The sequence below is a fragment of the Colias croceus genome, chromosome Z (genome assembly GCF_905220415.1).
Source record: "Colias croceus chromosome Z, ilColCroc2.1".
Taxonomy (NCBI): Eukaryota; Metazoa; Arthropoda; class Insecta; order Lepidoptera; family Pieridae; genus Colias; species Colias croceus.
The window spans coordinates 14,395,234-14,420,884 of record NC_059568.1 but is presented as its reverse complement, the minus strand read 5'-3'; the positions used below and the strand labels follow the sequence as shown (position 1 = coordinate 14,420,884).

Here is a 25,651-nt window from a genome sequence, read left to right as displayed (position 1 = left end):
TACTAATCTGCCGGTTTGAGTGGTGGGGCTAGGCATATTAATTCGTCAAAAATGCACAAAAAAAAAATTTACTCGAGCGCGTCAGATTTTCGGAAGGGGTGTTAAGTAGGCCCCAAGGAAGCTCCCCTTAAAAAAACTGACGATTTCGGCGTGTCGATAAGTTACGATGAATTTTTGAAAATGCAGAAAAAAAAAGTCCTTTTGAAATACTCGAGCGCGTCAGATTTTCATAGGGGAGGTTTATCTCGGTCTCCTGAAAGCATATTTTCTTAATCTGACAAAAATGTTGGTGGGTTCTCTTAATCTGACCGAAAAAGGTTTGAGAGTTTCTTTTTTTTAATCATCGTTATTTCATATCAATTTTTCTTAACACCCTCAGTTTTCGAGATATACTCAAAAAACCGGGAGTTTGAGTTTTTATGATGCTTCAAGTCAAAAAGTTTTAACATTGGACAAAAATGTAAAGAGACCTTTTTTTTGTAAAATAAAATTACCTTTTTTGTTTATTCAAACTTTTTTTTTTGTAAAATGTATCGTTCGCGACTTATATACTGCAACGCGTTTTTCGGAAGACGAAATGGCTCCTCCAGACTTCCGGTCACGCGGAAACCGGCAGATTTTGTATTTTTAGTAAGTTTTAGATTATATTCTTCAAAATAAAAATAAAAACAATCGCGCTCGAGAATGCCGGATTAACGTTTTTTTTTTACAAGTTCGCGACCCTATAACTTGGCGGCGTCAAGGACTTATCGTCAGATTAGTTAAATTTAGTCTTAAAACACTAAAATCAACCCCCAATATCTTAATCTGACGCGCTCGAGTATTTCAGACTATCGATTTTTTTTTACTAATCTGATCGTCTATCCTGGGCGCGCGTCACTACTTAAAGAGCTAAATAGTTAACAAGGTTGTTCTAATAGGTCTAAGGTATCTCTCATATCTTAAACTGCCACGCTCGAGTATTGCAGAAGATTCCCCTCTTCGCCTCCCTATCTAATAGATTACCTATACATGAATCACATCATACCTAAGTGTATTAGTAAGTACCTATTGTATTGGTAAAAGTTTTCACTCAGGGAAAGTTTAATTTTGCCGTGAATTAAATTTAAAAATCGATATACGATATATTTTTTGGAAAGATTTCTTACAAAAATTTTAATTTTGTTATCTTAATATATATAAATCTCGTGTCACAATGTTTGTCCTCAATGGACTCCTAAACCACTTAACCGATTATAATAAAATTCGCACACCATGTGCAGTTCGATCCAACTTGAGAGATAGGATAGTTTTTATGAAAAAAAAAACGTAAACATGTAGGTACCACGGGCAAAGCCGGGGCGAACCGCTAGTAATCTTATAATATAAAAATGAATCACAAAATGTGTTGGTAAGCGCATAACTTTAGAACAGCTGAACCGATTTCTTTAATTCTTTTTTTATTATATTCCTTGAAGTACGAGGATGGTTCTTATGTGGAGAAAACGAGAATATGTACCACGGGCGAAGCCGGGGTGGACCGCTAGTTTCAATATAAAAATTGATATAGGTACCTACATCTCCATTAATCAACAGTATTATTCAATTTATAAACAACAAGAAATAAGTCCTAAATTTTCAAATAAAACTATGACTAGTAAGTTGCAAACAACATGCAAATAGTGGTTGCCCAAAAAAGTATCGACAAATACTTCCCGAAAACTGGCAACACGAATAAAAAATCAACAGATTTTTCGCACCAATATTGCATGTACATTTTGAATAAATCCTACACTAAAAAGAAAGAACAATGAAGTCGAAAAAGAGCACCTTTTCTGAAAAATATTCCCATATTTTCGATTTTGTAGCGTCCAACGTATAGGACGTTGCATTAAAAATTCCGAAAATGTTCTGCTATATCCCTGTGTAATTTTAATATTTGAGCTTGCAATATTTATATTGTTTGCGAAGCCTTCGGCTATTCTCTATTGTCGATCATATCCCTATTGTAGCGATGCGAAATTTTAACAATGTGTGCCCAAGTCAATATATCGGTATCGCTTTGTTTTGTGTTTAGTACTGACTGCACTGAACTGAAGAAAAAAAATTGATAAATAGGAATGAATTTTTTTGTTATAAACATTTATGACTTTTTTTTCAATAATTTTCCTATGTTATTTTAAAGTTGTAGTGCATTTATGATGTAAATGATAATACTTGATTAGTTTCTATAACTGCAACAAGAAAACACACTTGTATTTCATATTCAACACGTAGTTTATTAAGTCCTCCCCCGCATGACGCGAATTGGATATATCTAGACGAGATTGAATTTAAAAATAGAAAATAGCATTGATAACGCCTTTCACAACAAAACATTGAACTCATATTTTAATCTTGCGTCTAAGTCTACTTTAGAAGTAATAAAAGTATCTACATAACGATACACCTACATATTATTTACAATTACGAAAACATTGTTAGAACTTAAAAGTACCAGAGTCATCATAATTTGTTGGTCTCACAATTTCGCGTTCGATGCATTTATATCAAACGAACATAGAGCTAGAGCGGGAAGAAGAGTATTCTTTCATGATCTTGTGTAAACGAAAACTCGTATTCAGTGTTGTTCACTGAAAAATGTTCAGTATTAGAACATTGCATAATATTATAATCTTTTCGCTCGCATGATTTAAACGCACTAAGAACAACGATGCTCTACGGTTTTTACACTAAAAGAATTTGACATTGTCGGGTTAGAATGAGCATTAGCTCGTTTGATATAAATGCACCATTATAAAATAATACCTTCAATTCCATTCCGAATATATTATGTACCTTAATCGTAAGGAAATACACAAAAATACAACTACGTAGATTTCCCAGAAACAACGAAAACATTGCCAGAAGTAGCGTAACATGATCTCAATGATTCCTGCGCGAGGTGTGTGTCCTTGTGCGGAGGTTTCGCTATTTCGTGGAACAAGTCCACACCTTTGCACAGTTTTGCTATCGCCTCTTGGGCTTTTTCTTCCTCCATCAGTTTTGCGCCTTCCTAGAAAGAAGAATTAGAATTAATATGGTAGTTGTGAAAACATTCCAGTTTGAAATTGACAAAAATACACTAAATTTTGGCAGGGTATTAAGTCCTGCCTTATTAATGGATAAACCAGTTAGGCCAAATATTTTTAACTTTAAAGGATTATGACCGTATTTTTGTCTTTAAGGGATTATGACTGTATGTAACAATGTATTAATTCATTTTATTTATAGTTTAGGTATACAATGTTAGTGAGTATTTTCCATCAGTATACTTACTTGGTAAAGAGAAGAGCAATCGTCAATATTGTCTAAATAGATTTTAATTAACTTCGGGTCAATTGGCACCGAACATTTAGAGCATTTGTTTGGAAGACTCTTGGGATTCGCTGGAAATTTGCTGGTACAATCAATATTGGGACATCTGAAATACAAAGTACTTAATTTTAGGAATAGTTCAGAATTATAAAGCTGAAGACTTTGTTTGTTTTAACGCGCTATTCTGGGCAACTACTGGTCCGATTTGAAAAATTCTTTCGGTGTTAGATAGCCCATTTATTGAGGAAGGCTATATATCATCACGATAAGACCAACAGGGGCGGAGCAATGCGAGTGAAACCGCGGAGCACAGCTAGTTTCCAATAACGTACAAAATAAAAACAAAAGCTCAATAATTGTCCCCTAGCAAAAGATCTGTAGCCAAGACATAGCAAAATAATAATGGCAGGAAATTACATTTCCGGCAGTTTCCAACAGGTATGTACAGAAAGTAGACAGGTCTTGTTCTTTCCTCCCGCATATTGTACTTTATCAGAAATACGACGAATTAATCTAATTATTGCCTCCGGCAACCTCAAGCGGCACCGGAAACACTTTGTGTAACTAGCTCCTAGTTTCCATGTACTCCTGTATAGTATAGTGGCAAGGAGGACAACTGCAAAGATGGTCTAGGTTCAACTCGGATTAAAAAAAGTGTACACTGTACAGGACAAATAAAGAAGACTAAAGAATTGAAATTTCATTGCAGTGTTACTTTATTGAGAATTCGGAGTGTGAAATTATATTCCGTATTCAACTATTAGAAAGAATATAATTGTTAGAATCCTCTAGAAAATAAAAAATTTCATACTCAACCGATGTACCGAATTGACTCAGCACGGGTTTTGATTGTTTTTTGCCTATCTACAAATCTACAAGTTTGGATAAACCAATAATTGTTATTACATATAATATTGTATTACACTTGTATTACGTGGTATTACACTATATTTTAATTACCTCAAATAAGTAACAGTGTTCAATTGTTTCAACATCGGCCAGTCCTCCTTACAAGCTACACATTGGCAACTAAACCAATATCTGCAGGCCAAAGATCTGCGTCTCTCTTTAAGGTTCCGTACTAGGAAGTGAGGTCCGTAGTTTTCTGATACTGTCTCTCCTGGGTTTAAAGGTCTGGTTGCTCGGAGAACTATTTTCCGACCCTCAAAATATCTGTAAAGGGAAAGGATTTTTTATTTACTAGCTTACCGCCCGCGGCTTCGCCCGCTTTCTCTAAAACGATTTGAGATTTAAACTATCCTATCTCTCAAGTTGGATCGAACTGCACATGGTGTGCGAATTTTATTATAATCGGTTAAGTGGTTTAGGAGTCCATTGAGGACAAACATTGTGACACGAGATTTATATATATTAAGATTTGCATGAACAAAAAAAAAAAATTTTAAAGAAAATATAGTTAGTTTTAGAGCGGTTTGTTATAATATCATATTCATCTACTATTCAAATATTACTAAGTGTATATAATATTATTTATTTACAAATTTTGTAAGTAATATTTAAAACAAATTAATATATCAGCCATTTATTGTGTCCATGTACTACGACGTTATGACGTCATTGCATACACCTGTAAATTTATAACTGTCATGTTCATATTGCTTCTTGTGGACCAAGCATGAATAGATTGACGTCATAAATCATGAAAGCATCTCCATTCAATAGATTTTACGTGGGATCAAATATCTTTGTTCCAGAGGTAAGATAATACTACACAATCACGTCATTGCTTACGCTTAGTGGACCAATCCAACTTGAGTTATTTCCTACAATATTGCAGAGCAGGCGCTAAAACGCTTGGTAAATTATCCGTACTGAAAGAATGTTTAAGCATTAATCTACTCAGGCTTACCTTAATTAATCAGAGCAGATATTTCTTGTACAATCTCATATTTAAGTTCTCCCATCATTAAAAAAAGTTTATTAAATTATAGGTAGTTAAATATGAACCACCTGTTTGAGTTCACCACACTACCAAGTAAATTCATACAATAATATTATACAGGGTTACTTGTAAAACACCAGCAACCTCGCAGGATAAGATAGCTAACATCATAAGTAACAACATATTTTGTTCTACGACTTTTGATAATTTATTAGATTTTATTTTCATACAAAAATAAATATTCATTTAATTTTCCGTTTGAATATTATAAACTCTACGCGCATTCCAAAAATTACGTAAACAAGAAGCGAACGGGAGGGGAAAGGGGGCGACGCGTCGTCCTTTCGATAATGAATAGAACATAGACTTACAAATGTTAGGAGAGTACAATAAAAGCTTAAAAAATCATTTTAAAATAATTTATTGCGTTATGCCAAAAGTCGTAGAACAAATGTTGTTACTTATGATGTTAGCTATCTTGTCCTGTGAGGTTGCCGGTGTTTTACAAATAACCCTGTATAAGCATAGATGTATATATATCTTAGGTAAGCCGTGGGTAAGCCTAATGTTTTTATAAAGTGTACCATTTTTGTAACTTCTCGAGATGAATTAATGTATAATTACAAGGCAATCTTACCTAGCCACAGCAGGATAGTAAGTACTCGAGTCAATTAACTGATGTTCTCCCTGTACAGTTTCGTATATCTCTTGACAATTGAACAGTTGCAGTTTGTGAAGAATTCACCATAAAATCAGTTAAATTCACTTACCTGGCCACAGCAGGATAACACTCATGGTTAAACAGGGCACCAGTGGGGTAGATCCCGACAGCGATATACACCGGCTTGGAGCCCGTGAACTGGTGGTCTCCCCGTACTGTTTCATATATTTCGTGAGCGTTGAATTGCAGGAGTTGGAGGTTGTGAAGAATCAATTCGCATATTGACGATTCCGCTGCAAAAAATAGTCAACATATAATTAAGATTAAGAACCTTATGTGAAGATAGAAGACATATTATAGTCAAAACGTAATTTCATTTAACATAAAAACGTAAATATATTTCACTAGGTTTCCACCCGCGGCTTCGCCCGCGTTGTCAAAGAAAAACCCGCATAGTTCCTATTCCCGTGGGATTTCCGGGATTGCGTCATTTTCCCGGGATAAAAAGTAGCCTATGTCCTTTCTCGGGTATCAAAATATCTCCATACTTTCATGAAAATTGATTCAGTAGTTTAGGCGTGATTGAGTAACAGACAGACAGACAGAGTTGCTTTCGCATTTATAATATGTATGGATTATGCTTTGTTTCATTCATTCTAATAAGTGCATAAGGAAATATTGGAGCCAATTCAAAATGATCTATCTTTCAAAAGCCGTATATTCTATTATTTCCATTTACAAAGTGTTGTGGTAAAACAATATCAATTACGACTCACCTCGGCTCGCAGCATCTTTATCCAATTTGTTGAAAAATCCTCCTTTCTTCAAGCATTCAGTGAGAAACATTGCCATTACTATTCTTTTCAGATAATCGGAACCTTTTCTCAATTGTGAATGGGTACATAGGGAATATATTTGACCAGCCGTCATTTCTAATGTATCATTAATATTTGTTTTATCATCCACTTCACGTTTTGTCTCATCTATAATATTTTTATCATCGAAACTCTTGAGGTATTTTTTTGATCTATTCAGTCTTTCTTTTCTACTTTTTATTCTTGATTTTTTAGTTCCTTCTATGTCGTTTAAAATTATGCCTTCGACGGATTTTGAGTCATTTTTAATGTAAGTGGAATGGATTTGTAAGCTAGTGTCTAAACCGGCTTGTGTGACCATTCGTAATGCTATGTGACTCAGTATTGACATTCCAGATCCTAAAATAAATTTTAATGATAAATAAAAAGTATGTCCAGATATTTTACAACATATTGAATATGTATGAACAATTACAAAAGACATTATCATAGTAGGGTTTCTAACTTCTACGCCAATGGTAAAAAAAAACCATTAGGTATTTATCCAATAATAGGTTATTCAAAACAATAAAAATATATAGAATCCGTAAAATACATCCCACCAAAAACATAAATGTAAAAATTGGAGCCGAGTTCAATCGTTGACTTAATTTGCCAAAAACATACTGTTTATATTTTATGAGGTTCTAAAAACTAGCCTCATCAAATTATGGGGTTCAATAGGTCATTAGTTGTTTGCTTTGTGAAAATAATTATATTATTCAAATTAAAAAAGTTATATTTTGGAATAAACATTGTTCTCTAAGGGAAAATAAAACAATTGAGTTTTCAGTCAACCTAAGAACTTAATACATCTTTGTAAATAAATTTCTGGACTGTCTGCAGAACTTGGCACACATTTAGATCTCATTTCTTTTTTTGGCAAATTAAGTCAACGATTGAACTCGGCTCCAATTTTTACATTTATGTTTTTGGTGGGATATCATTACTTTTTGTACAGAAAATTACTCTGCAAATTTGATTTACTTTATGAATATAATACTTTTTATACTTAGACGATTTTTTTTATTTTTTCTTGCCATTTCTCTGTATCGTTTGTTTAGTATTATTTTCTATATTTTCTTATATGTTATGAATGTCAGCGCACATTGCCCCGTCATTATTTGTGATTTTCTAAACATCCAGCGTGAATTTGTACACACACTATTACCAAAATGCAAAGATCGTTGTAGAAGAATCGTCGCCTTACTCCATGACGTTACGGTATTGCCATGACGCGATCTTGAAATTTTACTCTAAACGCGCCTAAAGATGTTTCACTCATATTAATATTACGCAAATTAAATCATTTCGACCTTCGACGAAGCCTTCTTCCATTACACCATTTATGGTAATTATTTTTGCATGCTTGTATTGGCTGAACATGTTTGTGCTTTATTAATATAATTGTATCACCATTGAATACCATGTTTAAAGCAAAATAAAGATTTTATTTATTTATTTACACTGAAATTAAAACTAAACTAAACACTCATAAATAAAGAATAAATAAATGTGAATATGTAAAATTATATATTATTTTTAACTGTATGAGCAATATTTTTATTACAATTTTCTTTTATTTTACGTTTAATAACAGTTTTGATTAAAGAAATCATGCAATCGAAGTAATCCGCCCTAGCGATACTAGCGCGAGTGAGTGTGATGTCAGAGGCGCTTCGAATCTACAGATGTTTCGTCCTAAAATATGTAAACTTCAATAATCTATATCTCAGTCATTTATTGATGGATTTCAAAATTTTTTTCGGCCACTGATTAGTTTTGATCTATTTTTTAAGACTAGTAAGGTAAATATACTATTTTCTATTTTTTTAAACTTTTCCATTTTTCCATACAAACGAAATTAATGTCATTGAAAAAAAAATTAAATACAAATAAATTCAGTATTTTCTGATTTTTTCCTTTGTACACTCACTATTACCTAGTTGATTACAAAATTTGAACTTTCTAGGTCATCTGGATGTGGGTTAGGTTTTGTATATGTCTATAAGTCAGTCAGTCTTAAAAATTGCGATTTTTGGATATTAATATCTACGCAACTGTTTAATCTGTATTTATGAAATTTAAGGTTCTTGTTTATCTTGAGGTCCTCTTGACATGTACCAAATTTGTTTTATTTAACTTAAATAGTTTTCGAGTTATAAGGGGGTGAAAAGTGGCTCGAAATGGTTCGTGTAAATATACACACGGCTGCTGCTCGCCAGTTCTCTTCGCTTGAACTCGGCTTGACACGCTGCCGCGTGTCTAGATTTCTAAATTGACCCTCAAATAGATAAGCAAAACTTTGATGAACGTGAATAGTATTCTTGAGTTACAAGCCAATTTTCTCTGCCATTAGAAAAATATTGTATAACTGCACTTATTTATTCTCACAAAGTGCACATCTTGAATAATAATTCAGATCTGACTTTGAATACACTCTTGAAACATAAAATTTGCATAATATTAAGAGTACTTCAGCAAATAAATATGGCAAAACTATCGTCCAGTTAAATTTGTATAAAGTTAAAAATAGTTTTGCAATAGACTTCTATTACACCATTATTTATTATAATGCCTCGTAATGAGCATCTTTTGAAGTCAACAAGGAGGTTTATGGTTAAGATTGAAGATAATAAGCTTCGTAACAAAGCAGGAGCTGAACAACTTAATAATTTATTTACATTTATAACACGATCTTAGTAAAATAATTACTTGGAATTTTTCGTAACATGTTCCAGAGTATTTTTAGGAGTTTAAATTTTTAATGCTTCGTTATTTATCCTCTTTATTTATTATTTCAAAATGTTGGCTTAGATTATATTTACATAATTATGGTTATTATATAAACAAATCCCATGTTAAACTTTGAGATATTATTTTTATTAGCTTATTGTTCGGAGTAAGATTTTAGGTTGAAGAAATAATAACATGACAATGTAATCGTATAGATGTTAACTTTTACAAAAAAATATCTGTTTTAATAATTTACATAACCTTTGACAATTATTAATGTTTTGAATAACTTCAGGAATTATTATTAACATACATATTAGACTGATATATACGTGTTTACCTCACAATGCATATGTAATCATTATTTTCCAACCTAAGGTTTGCCTAAGTTTTGTCAAAATATGCAAACTCAAAAAAAAAAATTTTTTTCGAAAAAATAAAAATAATATCTTACCTATAAACAGATCGAGGAACTGACACTCATGTGTATGGTAAGTGGCCAAAGCCGTGTCTCGACACTCGATGCTACAAAATGTGATCCCAGAACATTTGGGACACCAGATGGGAGCGGAGGTTTCGCTATTTTCTAACCTATAAATGGAAAAAGCAAAGAAAATCGTCGAATTATAAACTACGCATATTTTGTCAAAAACAGGCTTATACGTTATTATTGGTACTGTTTTCTATTATTTGATATCATTTGAAGTGATGTACAAAAATCATCTTCTTTCTTACGTCATAATTCATATAAATAAGTGACTCAAGTATTTTATTTTGCACCTCTTCCTACTTACTACTACTACTGCACATTAGCCTTTACTTTCAGTTAAAAAAAAAAAAAAAACATTTTTGTTCTTTCTCTTAACTAACTTTACATACAAAAATACCTGAAAAACAAATCATAACATTATTTATCATAACAAAATCTGCTCACCGTTTGAAACAATGCAAGCAATGGGTTCCATAATAATCCGACATCAAGCAGGCGGCGTAAGGACTGTCCACGAGAAGCACATCGCCGGTTTTTATCTGATCTTTAGCCACTACAAAACGTCCCTGCAATTGGAGATATAGTCCGAGAGGTGGTTGGGAATTTGGTGGAATTTGTTATTTTCAATGTATTGCACATATTTTTCAAAATACATGTAATGATATCGTGTATGGAAGATGACTAGGAAATTTTTTTCATTTCTAAAATTAGTGAAAATGTACTGGAAATTGAATTGTAAATAAATACATTGATATGTATTTGAAAATAAAAGGTAGCTTTGCAATATTCAAAAATTAAGTACCTAAATAATGTTTTAATTATGATTTCTTAAAGAATATTTAAAGTCATGTGCAAAACTGTAAAATAGATATTATAAAATCTTGTTGAGTTATAAATTCTTAAAAACTGATAATATTTATAATATTTCCCCATACCACCTTAATTACGTTTACTAATCTATCCTTTTCTACTACTATATTTCCAATTTCTCGCAATATTTTCCCCTATCTCCTATACTATAGTATACTATAGATATTGTATATTCAATGTGTATTGTGTTATTTCCTACCTTCTCTTCCTCTTCGGTTATTTTCACGAGATTAGATAAGGCGGGTATATTGAGCTTTCCACCACCTGTCAGCGGTACACCTGCGATAATTATTATTTATATTAATTTGTGATATTATTGGATTAAACATGAATTTCTAGAAAATTTAGAAGTAAATTTTTTTATTTATTATTAACTAGGTTTTGCGACCGCGGCTTCGCCCGCTTGTCTAAAACCTAATAAATTACATACTAAAACTTTCCTCTTGAATTACTCCATCTATTAAAAAAAACCGCATCAAAATCCGTTGATTAGTTTTAATAAAGATTAAAGCATACAAAGGGACACAGGGACAGAGAAAGCGACTTTGTTTTGTACTATGTAGTGATGATACTGTAGCTGCAAATATTTTAGATTATTGACGCTTCTAAGGCGTAAATACCTTTAAAACATTCCTTCATTCGATTTTACGTTAAAGGAAAAATTCTGTTATCAATTTTATAAGCAAAGTAATTTCCTTTTATCAATTTGTGTTCGAAATTCATTTTCAAGTTAGCGAATATTGATATTATTTTGGAATATATAAAAAGTAAATTAGTATACTATTCATCAATTTCAATACTAAGCTTTTAACTTGCAAAAGGTCAGGCTCTAATCCATCATATTTCATCAAACATAGGCTCCGTACCTCTACACTTATTTAGTTTTTATTATTCAAACTCGATACCAGAAACTAGAGATTTTTCTGGTTGTTTAAAAAGTATCTTTAAAATTTATGATGGAAATTTTATCCATACTTACTAATATTATAAATGCGAAAGTAACTCTGTCTGTCTGTCTGTTACTCAATAACGCCCAAACTACTGAACCAATTTTCATGAAATTTGGTATGGAGATATTTTGATTTGAGAGGAAGGACATAGGTTACTTCTTATCCCGGGAAAATGACGCAATCCCAGAAATCCCACGGGAACGGGAACTATGCGGGTTATTCTTTGAATGCGCGGGTGAAGCCGCAGTTGGAAACCTGTAGTTTTCTATAAATATTTATTTTTTAAAGATTTCACTCTTAAAAGCATATATAGGTATATTTTTTTACTTTTACTTAGGCTTTAGGTTTTTGAAAATTTGATATTTTTCAATTTTATTATTTGCGACATATTAAATATATTCAAAACTTAGGGGGCTCATTAATAATAATTTTCAAATAAATTGTTTTTTGGTTTCTAATTCGTCGTTATAAAATTTAAGGATATTCAGTATCTAACTTAAGTAAAATACTTGCCTTATTTTAGGCTTTTTAATTTACTGTAATTAATAAGCGACCATTCTTATAGACGTCAACTTGTCGACAAATAGTAGGGTGTTATCGTAAAAATGCCCTTTTCTAGGGACAAACGGTACTAAGGGCTTAAAATACGAGCTAAGCACGGTCGGGACGAAATAACAATATTTTTGACCTTTTAACAAAATGTTTCATTTAGGAATGCTAGGTTTATGGATAGTTATGCACGTATACATTTTCTAGTGTAACTCTGTTGTTTATTTGAACACTAGCTGTTTGTCTAAAAATTAAATTATATAAACTTTCGCCGAAAATCACAAAAAAATCTATCAAAAATCCGCATCAAAATCCGTTGCTTACCTACCTAGTTCAATAAAGACGGACAGACAACAACTTTCTTTTATAAGATTTCTTCGTGGAATGTTTACATTTTAATAGCATCCTTCGATAAGATCATAATATTATTTGACAGAAAAGACTTTTTGATTGGAGCTATAATTATTTAATTTGTAAAATACGCGTAATCGTACAAGAAAATATTGGGATAAGAAATTAATTTCCGCTTTGGTAAAAAGATTCCCTAAACAAGAATTATAATCGTTAAATTTCATCGCAAGATACCAGTATCTATGGTGTGATGTTCGAATCAACTTCTTTTGGAAATAATTCGAAGGTTTAAGGTAAAAATAAGCAAGTTATTTATAAGAGCTGCTAAAATAGCATCTTTTATTCGTTACTTTGATTCAATATTTCGAAATCTCTTAATTTTGATTACCACCTAAATATGAAATGATTTTCATACTTTTTCCTTTTATGATGTTTTTACTTAAGATTTTATTTAAACTAGAAAAATATTGAACTCGAGGAGGGTTTTGAACCTGCGAATTTTTTGTATAAAAAAAATATATCTTATACTTTTTACCTGTTTTACTCAATGTTGGGTTAGGTTTCACAGTATAATCTAGCGATGCTATGTCTTCTTGTAATTCTTTCTGAGCAGCTTCATCCTTTCCTAATAATCTACCAGCTAGCTCGTAGGATACTTTCGCTCTAGTAGGTTCTTTTGCTCCTGGAAATAAATTATTAGGAATTATTTGATTGGAAAAGGCTTGAATATTACATGTAAGGTAATTTTGTGCTTGTCTTGTATTTTGTAAGAGTAGGTATTCAGTTTGTTTTAAAATTTGTGAAGATAGGGATTAAATTAAGATAGATTTAATTTTGATGCAGTATACAATATGCATCCATCTATGCCACTTATGCGCTCCACAACTTATTAATGAATCTCCAAAAAGATCACATAATTTTATAACCAGGTAAAAAACTGACTTGAAGTCAATTGAACCTATAAGTAAAGGAAAAATTATGAAAATCGTTCTTAGACGGAAAGTATCCAAAAATCACAGTTTCACAAAATTTTACACAAAAATAATAACAACATTTTTTTTCAAAATTGAATAATACATTACCCAATATTAACGGCAAAATGAATCAAAGCTAAGGGTATGTTGACCCAAATTTACCCGTTTCGATAATATAAGGTTCCATCGAGTTAAAGTTTAATGGGTCAAGGCCCTCAACTTGTAATGACATCAAATGATTGACTTTTTTATATTACGTATTTAATTTAAGTTTTTCTTCTGAAGAAACTTTTGATAGGCTTATCTGGTTATCGTTTGATATATAAGTATCTCAAAGTTTTTACGGAAGGGGTTCTTAACAATTAGGTTTGAATCAGAATAATTATATCGATTTGGTTACGTTTTTAATATGCCTCCACATGTTTTTACTGGCGCAGTGAAATGTGAAAACGAAATAAATAATTTAAATAATTGGAAACGGAATTTACGAACTTAAAGCGACATACATAGAACTAACAATACCCAAATAAATTAGCTTAATATTAATTAATTAATGAAAAATTAGCATACTGACTCCTATTATTAAATACTAGCTTACCGACCGCGGCTTCGCCCGCTTTGTCTAAAACCTAATAAATTATATACTAAAAACCTTCCTCTTGAATCACTCTATCTATAAAAAAACCGCATCAAAATCCGTTGCGTAGTTTTAAAGATTTAAGCATACAAAGGGACATAGGGATAGAGAAAGCGACTTTGTTTTATACTATGTAGTGATTTGATAACTCACCTTTATAACAGTGTCCCATACGCCAATAATACTGAGCTCGCATTTTAGCTGGCAGCCGTTCCTTCAACGCCAGTTTCAAGTCTTCAAGAGCCGAATATGGCTTGTTCATCTTCAGTAACACTTCCGATCTCACCCATAGCGCTAAAGCGAGGGATACTCCACCGTCTATTACTTCATCTACTCCTGAAAAATGTATAGTATTATTGAATAACAGATAATAATATGCTCGAAACGCTCGAAACGGTAAGGAAAACATCATGAGAATGTTATATTCTTACAAGGATCAAGCAAGGAGCCCTGAGCAACCCTAACAAATCATTTTATGATTCCCAGACAGTTTATTTGATTTTTTAACTTGAAGCTCAAATAAATGAATTACCTTCTAGGAAAACCGTGTAAACCGATAAGCTATAAATTGAATTTGTTATATTCATCGTCCATTTTAAAATATCTGTAAAGCGTTATACCCGTAGTACCGCTTGAAGCGAAACCGCAACTTTCTGTTTTTCTTTTTTAATTTCACTTCTTCTACTGACGTGTACAAAAACCTTTCATTATTCAGCAAATTGTACTGACTCTACCTTCTAACACAATATACTGATACAACAGTATCAGCACAACTGATATAAGAATGCCCTTACGATTCTCGTAAACACGGTTGCTTGTGTGCGTGAGCCATTTGGAACGTTTTGTATGAAGTTTCCCTACTGGTTATATCTGTATATTGTGCTTCTAAAGTGAAGCATGCACTTGTTTTTTCCTCTCTGTATAATTCGATTTTAATTAAAGCGCGCCTCGCATCTTGTAGGTAAGTTGATTTACGGAGGAGCGCCATAGAAATTTCTCGTCGTAGTGTCTTTTAGTAAATATTTTTTGTCGAGGATTTAAATATTTGTTAAGAGTCGTACACAGAGATGCATGTTAAGCTGTTTTATTTGTCACTCTGCTTTTGCTTTTCGTTTCAATTTTTCTTTCATATAGAAATTGAAAAGTTGCGTTTGCTTTACAAAAAGTTTGTAAATATTAAAGTGTGTTTAATCTTCATCGTTGCATATTGCCCAAGTATCTTCTTCGAAATTGTTGGAACATTGTTAGCGTATAATAATAGATATATACTTTATTTACAAGGCGACATTTGATTGTTAGTTCAATCTTTTCAGATCTTATCTAATAAGAGTTTGTTTGTTGTGTGAACGCGCTCTCAGGAACTACTGATCCGATTTGAAAAATTTTGGTGTTAGATAGCCCATTTATCAAGGAAGGCTATCATGCTATGGGCTATATATCATCATATCTTCGCACGCTAAGACCACCAGGTGCTGAGCAATGCAGGTAAAAACGCGGAGCACAGCTAGCAAGGCGATATTGTATTCTTAGTTCAATCTTTTCAGATCTTATGAAAAAATAAATCAGAATTCTATTTTGGCAACATGACCTAATAAGTCAATTGGACGATATTATAGAGCATCAATATTTATCATTTTTATCCGAACTAATTCAGGGCGGATTGTCCTAAATATGGCTAATTTATTCTGCTATTCAAGCTTATTTCCGTTGATTGAGTCTTTGTTGCTATGTTTTATGAATATTGTTTTGAAATATATTTCAAAGCGAATCATTGATTGTTAGAAAATATGTAAATGTTATTGTTATCAATAGCAAAGGTTTCTGCGGAAAAATGCAAACTTTACATATGCACAAAATGACGAAGTGGAAACCTTTTCGTTATATTGGTTTATTTAATTCGGAAACGGTTCAGTGTAGCAGTTGAATTACATTTTATTGAAATTGAACAGTTTTGATAAATTTAACATTCATTTCAGTTGCTATGAAACTTATAATTTTCGTATTATATACCTAATATGTATCTCGCAGGCAAATTGTATAATTTCACCGTTTACAAACGGCGTCATCATTTTACAAACGCTCGGCATATGCCGAGGATTTACTTTTTCCAAACGTCCACAAGAAGTCGGTCGTAAGCCGATTTCTGTGTAGTTAAAATAAACACGAACCTATCCTAACCCCCCCTTATCCAACCAAACATTTTTGTTTACGGATTCTCCACATATTACAAAATGCCTTGCGTTTGTAAAATGACGACGCTGTTTGTAAAAAGCGAAATAATACAATACACTTCAAAAGTATCTAAATACATTTGCACTTACCAGTCATAGGCGCTCGCAGCACAGCCTGGCTAGCCATGCCAAACGCCTTACTCAAGTCCCCGGATTCGATCGCCGCTTGAGCAGCGAGGCGCCTCTCGTGAGACACCCGCGCGTCTTTACCACGGTGGAGAGGCTGGATACGGGAGAATACTTCGCGGATTGTACTCATTATCTGTGGAATTTATATTGATATATTATAGAAGAAAAGAATAGACTAAAATAAAATTATTAAGTTCACCAAATTGCTACCACCACAAAAAAAGCACTATTAAAGACAGTATCACCATACGATTTTTAAATAAACTGATAATAATTAGATACGAATGTAACCATAAGGACTTCTTTTTGGACTTAGGTGAGTCGTAATATTTTTAACTTTATAATTCTATATTATAATCAATTTATAATCTATGAACAATGTCTTAAATTCTATGCATTTATTCATGTGAAATCATTTAAAATTTTAAATGTGTTTATAAGGTGTTTATTAAATGTTTTCTTTGGAAATAAAAAAAAAAAAAAAAATGGATGAGTTATTTATTGTGCAATGGTTGTGCACCTAAAGTTTTTATTATCAACTAGATTTCCGCCCGCGGCTTCGCCCGTGCAGTCGAAGAAAAACCCGTATAGTTCCCGTTCCCGTGGGATTTCCGGGATAAAACCTATCCTATGTCCCGGGGTAAAAAGTAGCCTATGTCCTTTCTCGGGTATCAAAATATCTCTATACCAAATTTCATGCAAATTGGTTCAGTAGTTAGGCGTGATTGAGTAACAGACAGACAGACAGAGTTACTTTCGCATTTATAATATTAAGTATGGATAGGTAAGTATATGACAAAGTTTTTAAAACATCATCGAAATACGTGATAAAATATACCGGTATGAAATCTTCCATTCAAATCTGACCGAGTTATTCCAATGGGATATTGGTATAGCCATCGTGTATATTTTATTATATTTCCATCAAAGCCCTGTACGTTCCAGAGCAAATAGCCATTCTGTGTACAATTTCATATTTCCAATTTTACGCCTTTCCGTTTTTGATATGGTTTTTGATTTGCACCGGACCTATGTCCTATTTCGGGACTCCCTCTATTTAAACTCGACTGCTATTTTTATGACGAAACTGTGACAGTTACCTAGATATAATATCAGTTGAGCAATACTTACAAACTCACTTAAAAGTCTTATATTGGTGTCACCGGTAGAGCTCCACCAACATTCAGATATTAAAAAGTAGATACACTAGAGACTACTGTGAACCGAAACTTATATGCTTTAGAAAATAAGTTGTGTCTTACGGCTCTGGGATCTTACTCTTTATTAGTGGTCGTGTCAATCGCGTCATTTGGAACTTAGGAACCAATAAAAATCAGTGGATCTTAAAGCTACAGATTTCCTATGTGGTATCTCATACTACTACTAGCGTTTAGCTACTATTATGTATTCTGTGCTACTACACATAATATATGCACATACGTTTTAGCTGGCATTTTTTTCCATTAATTCTTATTTTATTTATTTTTGGTTGTTTTATGAGTTTATTTCCGTGTGTTTGATTAAATACTTTTCTTTCTTTCTTTGACTTACATCAACTGAAAAGCGATTCCGGGCCATTATCATCAAGATGTTTTATGAATTCAATTCTGGATTAAACTATTTTTCCAGAGAGTTAAAGCTTTATTGAAGATTGAATAAAGATAACTCTCCTCTTTTATAGATCTTCAATATTTAACTTGGATAAGTTAAAGCCTCATTGTAAATGTGGATTTGAGCGTAAAATTGATTTTTTATTGAACTGGAGTCTATCGGCTAGTTTTAATTAAGTAGCAGGCATTTTACAAAATTAAAATAAAAAAAAATATCTTTGATTTCAGTTAAAGTTCGAAGAGCTTAACAAATGGTTAATGAAATGAGTTGTTTAATGACAAGCCTTTGAAATCAGTAAAATATAATATGAAATATAGTGTAGGTAGGTCAAATTATATTTTTATCCAAGATTATCCATAAAACCCTTGGGAAATTTAACGTATAACAATATCTGAGCGGTTACTACGTCATTATTATTGAGGATTATGCTGTTACTAAGGAAAATCACTTTCTTGTTAGTCAATAATCTATCATGTAAATTCGGTCTTAATCCAATATACTTTCTTAAGTAAAATACAAGACGGCTTAATCAAATGTCCAAAACAAGACACGAAATAATAGTATCTGTAGTCTTAACATAATTTTTTATATATTTTACGGTCAATTATAATATGAACAGCCTCCTTTCACTGCCCTACTAATACTTTTTATTAGTCTTCACCGTATATTTGCTGACAGGCGTACCTAGGATCTTATCTTACCTAGTCCCGTAAATCAGATGAAAATACATTAAAATATTTCAAAACGCAAAACACTAAGTAGATTTTTCTTCTCTTGAATCCCAGGCTTGAGTTGGAATCCCTGAAATGATACCTAGATCGTATAATGAAAACACGCCGCATCCGTACTGCGAACAACAAACTGGCTGTACCAGAAAACAATAAAATTAAAATAATGAGCACTTGTTATAGCGAACTTTCTCAGCCGTAAAATGTAAAATCCAAGACTTGCACAAAATAACGAACATGCATATTGCAGATTGCTAACCGCATAAATCCTTGCTTATTGATAACGCTAACGCTGTCTAGAATATCGTAAACACATTTAATTAATGAGCTTGTTATGGTGATTTTCAGATGAGAAAATAGATTTTATTTAGTTTATTGGAAATTTTACTTTCTATATAAAATTGTACCGGATTATTTCTGGAGTTGAAGGTTTGTGAGGATGGACTTTACTTAAAAAATGGTGAAACGAGCAAATCAAACATTTTCTTTGTTAAATGATACTAACGACATTCAGCATTAACTAATCAAGAGTTAATAATCGTTACTGAATGCTTTTCGTATACATAACTCATAAAATAATTTAGTTTTATACATACATTTACAAAAAGAAAGAATATTACTAGAATTTAGCACAAACGCTAAATTTAGTTAAGATTCAATCAAATAGAATGTTGAAACATATTCCATTGGTTTCTTTTAACTTTTACCAACTTCTACTTTTACGTAGTGTACAAAATATACAAATAGTAATAAATAAATCACAGCCACGCCTCTCCTACGAAATAAATGCTGATGACATTCATTAGAGACACACCTAGTGGATAGGGCTATAACTTTACTTTTTACATTATTACAAAATCCACATTTAAGTACCTATCGTAAACTAACAATAATAGTACTAAAAATCCCACAAATTAAAATTATTACTTCCTATAAAATCTTTGTGTTGTTCATGTATTTACTAACATTTTTAAAAAGCTTTCTAAGACAATTCTATTTTTGCGCCATGCACTTTTATAGTTAAAAGTAAATAGTGCATCTATATTAAATTTTAAAATAACTATACTTAACTGTAATTTCACATCATTTCTATACATTCACAAGCATGAACATAATATAATAATGCAATCAAGGCCTGATTGAACGCTGTGCAAGTAAAATCATAAAGTGCTCTGGCAAACGCAATTTGTACGGTAAATGTTGTTTCTAATCATTACACATTTTGCTGTTATAGTGAATATCATTTTATATTATCTAGAATTTTAGAATATACTAGCTGTTCTGACAAACGTTGGCCTTACTCTTATAAGGGTATGAAAAATAGATGTAGTCCGATTCTCAGATCTAGCCAATAGACACACAAAATTTTATTAGAATCTGTCCAGCCATTTTGGAGGAGTCTGGTAACTAACATTGTGACAATAGAATTTTACATAATAAGTATTATATATACCTAGCATATACAGCTGCGGCGACAACGAGCAAACAACCGGGATCAGTGGCGTGCCATGACTGAGGCCTATGTCCAGCAAGTGTAGGCTGACAATGATGATGATAATATAAGGAAGAGATCATGCTGTATTCGCTTCCTCGCATTTTAGTTATATTTGTTCTTTTAAAAGTAGCATTGACGGTAAATTACTAAAGAGGATAATTAGTAAGTCCTGCACGTAAGACTGTAAGTTCTGATTTGCGATTTTCCACAAGCGCTCGTTATTCAATTATTTATTGAGTTAAAACTTTTCAACATCAGGCGAGCAGTTTGCAATGATGATTTAGCGGCTAAACTCTACATCTTCAATCAAAAGTTCTCTGTCTACATTTAATAAAAAATTGTCTTTATTTATTAAAGTTTTTAAAGTGATATAAATTTTTAAGAAACTGTCACAAAAGATTCATAATAATATTATGTGAAATATACCAAGCTCAACTTGGTCAGAGTTGTGGTTAAGCTTGTAAGCCCTGGATCGAAGCCTCCACAGAGGGAACTAGGCTAATGATGTGCCTGATATTATAGCTTTAATATTAAAGTGACCATGTTTGTAATTCTCCCCTTGTTACATATTCTGCTTCAGCTGTGTTATTGAATATTATATTGCACAAATAGAATAAATATCTCATAACAATTCAGAACATCGTTATAAATTTAATATTGTTATACACCTAGGTTGAAAGCTAACGCGTGAAGAATTCAATAACACCGAGTTTAGACGAAACTTTTATAAGGACTTCTCAAAAGAGAAATGCGCTTCAGTGAGCGCGCAGTAATACTTAAATACGTTGCATTGAAAATATTGAAATTTGTTGTTTATTTAATGGAATATCGTGATATTATACCCGGTGGGCACCCTGTCTTATATTAGCCCTGTATTTCTTATACAGCCGGTTTCTGTATTGAGAATTGATTTGTTAATTGTTTGAGAAAGCTTATGTCTTCACAATGGACAGCGTTGGACAGTGCAGGCAATCACGATGGGCCTAAATGTCTGTGATCGGCCTTCATTGTAGATTTTTCATAATTGCTGTAATGGCGGCAAATCGACGATTGTTTGTTGGGCCAAGTCTGCCCATTGTGAAGAGGGCCCAACATCATAAAAAAATTTAAGCAGCATAGTATGGTTGAGACTACTTCAACGTCAAATATTTAATTCAGAAAGCGGCTGGTCTTGTATTTAACTCCAAGCCGAAGGAGGGAAAGGTAGACAGACAGTTATAAAGAACTGTACCAAGAAATTTGCATTATGACATTTTCCGCAAACTCTCTTTTTGTTGCAAGATTGTTTACTTTATCCCAGACTAGTTAGCAAACACTGCAATTCTGTTACTTCCCTTGAATTTAACTTTTTTCTCATAAACTGTAGAAAATGATTTGGGGTCCTATATTTTGAGAGCACCAATTAATTTTACCCATTAAAGCTAAAACTTAACATATTTAACCTAACTAGCTGTGCTCTTTGGTTTTACCCGCATTGCTCTCTCTTCAAATCGGGCCAGTAGTTCGTGAGATTAGCGCGTTAAAACAAACAAACTTATCAGCTTTTTGTAATATGAGTATAGAATATAGATATGAACCAGAATAAAAATAAACGTTTTCCTAGACAAATGGAGCACTTTCTTTGTATTGTATTGGCAGGGATAAGCAATTCGAGGCCACTTTGCACGTGGAGGTTTATCTTCGCGGAAATATTGCATTCGAAGGCATTCTTTTGCAGCATTCGTAATGTACTCAATATATAAGCAGTTATATATACTTTGTTGACTATTGTTTATTATGATATGATTGATATGTTTAAGATATTTACATTAATATTTAAAAAATGGAAAGATTGGTAACCTTTGTAAATGTATTGGTAGGTAATCATTACGTTTGACAAATTACGATTTATTTTGCTTGCCGCTAAGCTTGTGAGTTGTTTATTTATGTGCTATTTATAAACCTGGCATTTCAATTTAGTCATAAAACTAGTGAATAACTTGATTATTAGCGGCTTCGCCCGCGAAGTCATAGAAAAACCCGCATAGTTCCCGTTCCCGTGGGATTTCCGGAATAGCGTCATTTTCCCGGGATAAAAAGTAGCCTATGTCCTTTCTCGGGTATCAAAATATCTCCATACGAAATTTCATGAAAATTGGTTCAGTAGTTTAGGCGTGATTGAGTAACAGACAGACAGATACTTTCGCATTTATAATATTAGTATGGAAGTATGGATTTCTTGTGTATGTAGAAAAACACCACTTCAAGGAAACCTAATCACAAATAAAAGCAAACTTGAATACCGCTTCATTTTCCATAACCGCAGCAACTTTCTCCCCATCTGCGACTTTTTCGAATGTCTCCAGCCATTCGTTTGATTCAGCTATTGAAACTATTTCCTCTGCGAAGTTCTTGAAGAAACCCTTCTTGTTAGAGCAGAGCGTGACGTCACTACATGCCTCTGCGTATGTGGAGTCCACGTCTTCGTATATTCTGGACATCTGGAAGTAAGAGTTACTGCGTTTGGGTAAAATGCGAGGGTACAGTACAGGTTCATAAAAGAATTGCAGCTTGATAATTTGTTAGGTAATCTATAGAACAACAGAAAGTTGGATAGAAAACAATTTAAATCAAAAATGTTTTTGAAAAGATTAAATCTGAAATTTAATATGTGCACATATCATAAACAGCATAATATCAACCGAAGAAAACTCAAATGGAGTTATTGTTTGATAAATAAACTATATTTTAAAGTTATTCCTGTACTCTGTATGTGAATTTAATTATATTTAAAGAAAAGACATCATGAAAACTGTTCAAATAACCAACAGGATAAACATAAACATTGCTATGATCTTTTACCTGTCTATAAAAACTGGTATATTTTATTCCGGTGAGCTTGTTAGGAACGGAATGGAATACATATCGCAGTTCACAATCCTCTTAGTGCATGGAAATGTACTAGATAGGTCACCTTATAACGAGGTTTCAGCTTACAAATAGCGACGTATATCGTTTTAATATTTCAAGAGAATATCTCTGATATATTTATGTGCATCTGTTGCAAGGATTTGTTGTGAATTTGCTGGATTTAGCTTTTAGTTTGAATTTTAAACATCGTTTTAGAATTTGGTAATATCTTGACTGAAGGCAGATTTATTTTTAACATTTCACGCATATATAATATATATACAGATAATAAAGTATTGGAATAGGTTTTCATACAGCATACATTACAACACCAGTTTGTAAAAGTACCTAGTGGTGCAAATTATACCTCAAAGGATTTTCACTCTCATCAGACAGTTTCAGTACTTAAATTAAATTATAAGGGCACATAAATATACAGATATAAACTTCAATAAAACCCATTACAAGCTGTAGCAATAATTAACGTGAAAGTCCCGTTGAGAATACAGTATAATTTAATTATCAGTGAGTATGACTAATTTGCGCTCAAAAGTTTACAGCCTCAAAGCATCCTGTACAATGTTGGATAGTAAATCGTTTAGTTAAATTTAGCGGAACTCTGAGTGCAGTAAATGTCAGGAGGCAGCATGCATTGGTAATAGTTCATTGGCATGCCGATAGCAAAATGCATTCTATACGCACTGAATAGAGTGCTTTTTAGCGAGTGACGTTTTCAGACTGTCAACTGTTAACTTTTTAAATGTTTGTACATGAATGCTATTATACAACGCGACAAACATGAGCGTGAGGAGAATAAATTACAACTCGCAGTTTTCTGTATAAAGGACTGTCTTTGTATGATCTATGCGAATGTAAATTCTAATTATGAACTCTATATTTTGATGTTGAAATTCTCATAATGAAGTTGCGGTGAAAATTCTTCCTTTTCAGATAGACACAGCAAGCTGTGTATGATTAAAGTTTGAACTCTTTTTAAAGTGGGTTAGTATGGAAACCATTTTTAGGTACAAAATTACTTCAAAATCACACTACCTAATAAAGAAAACAGAAGGGAGTTAACAAATATGATAGTATTAGAATATGCAGAGGAAATTATCTCCGTTTTACATTTTCCACAGAAAGTAAATTATCCACTTTGTTTTCTAGTCTATCGAATAAATAAATAACAAGTTTTTATCACCATTCTACTTTATTTTATGGACTTACAAACGATCTATATTTTCTTTAATTAAAGCAAACTTCAAGCGTCATTTATCCGCACACTGAAAACATCGTGGAAAAGAGAAGCGATATAAAACACAAACACTAATCTATGTAGTAGATAATATTTATTCAATAGTAAAACGCTTTTAATGAATTATATTTATATTCGTAAAACCACGAGCACATCAAAACGAAAATCAAACGATTGCATAAATCGCCACTTTTAAAACACAGGTACAGACAATACCGCGAAAAACAGGTTGGCAGATGAAAAATCGATTTTCCATAAACATTTTATCGATGCAAAACGATGGATAATTAAAAAATAATAAACATTTATTACCTTTGAAGTAGTCGTGCGGCCGGCCCGAGTCGCATTGGACTACCGTTCCTAAATTAGATTGCCTGCCAAATACTGGAGATCTATTTCTATTGTATAGACTAGGAAATTAGTAGCGACATCTCTTGTTAAATACGAACAAATCGATACGGCACGAAATTTAATATAGAACGCTGTTTTAAGAATATTTTTGTGTGCAATAGTCTATAAAAGAGGTGAAAAAAAGTAGCTATTTTTTCATTCTTAATTTGTTCTCACGACAATCTTCTAATGCACGTAAAATTTGTATATCTCTTATAGATATGTATAATAATAAATGTTTCAAATTTCAATGTATGTTTACGTAGGTATTCTAATTTATTAATAATTAATAAACTAGAATACCTACGTAAATATTGTAGATAAAGAAAAAAAAACTAAATTTCGATAAATTGGAAATTATTATGTCTGTTATATCAATGAATTACTGAAATTAATTTTAACCATACCAAGTACGTATTTAAGACTGATATAAAATAAAAGTAAAAAGCGATACACCCAACAAAATTAAGCCCCTTTTAAAATTGTTAAAGCAATGTAGCGTAAATGTTTTTCTTAACTTAAACATCGTCTTAAATAAGTTTTACGGCGAAAAAGGTATTATACTCGCTGAAATTTGTATTTAATGTTATGCAAATATTAATTAACTTAGAT

At 32.3% G+C, this 25,651-nt stretch overlaps 1 protein-coding gene across 1 annotated transcript; it reads right to left on the bottom strand.

Annotated features, from left to right (window-relative positions):
• Nucleotides 1–1,536: 1,536 nt before the first annotated feature.
• LOC123705534 (SET and MYND domain-containing protein 4) lies at nt 1,537–24,986 on the bottom strand. Its single transcript, XM_045654363.1, has 13 exons — nt 24,962–24,986; nt 22,788–22,985; nt 16,633–16,804; nt 14,465–14,647; nt 13,236–13,382; nt 11,050–11,129; nt 10,425–10,546; nt 9,945–10,081; nt 6,677–7,114; nt 6,010–6,193; nt 4,297–4,509; nt 3,298–3,442; nt 1,537–3,034 (listed from the first exon to the last, which is right to left on the bottom strand). Exons 2-13 carry the CDS (start codon nt 22,983–22,985, stop codon nt 2,849–2,851), a joined length of 2,205 nt encoding a protein of 734 aa, XP_045510319.1. The 5' UTR covers nt 24,962–24,986; the 3' UTR covers nt 1,537–2,848.
• Nucleotides 24,987–25,651: the final 665 nt, after the last annotated feature.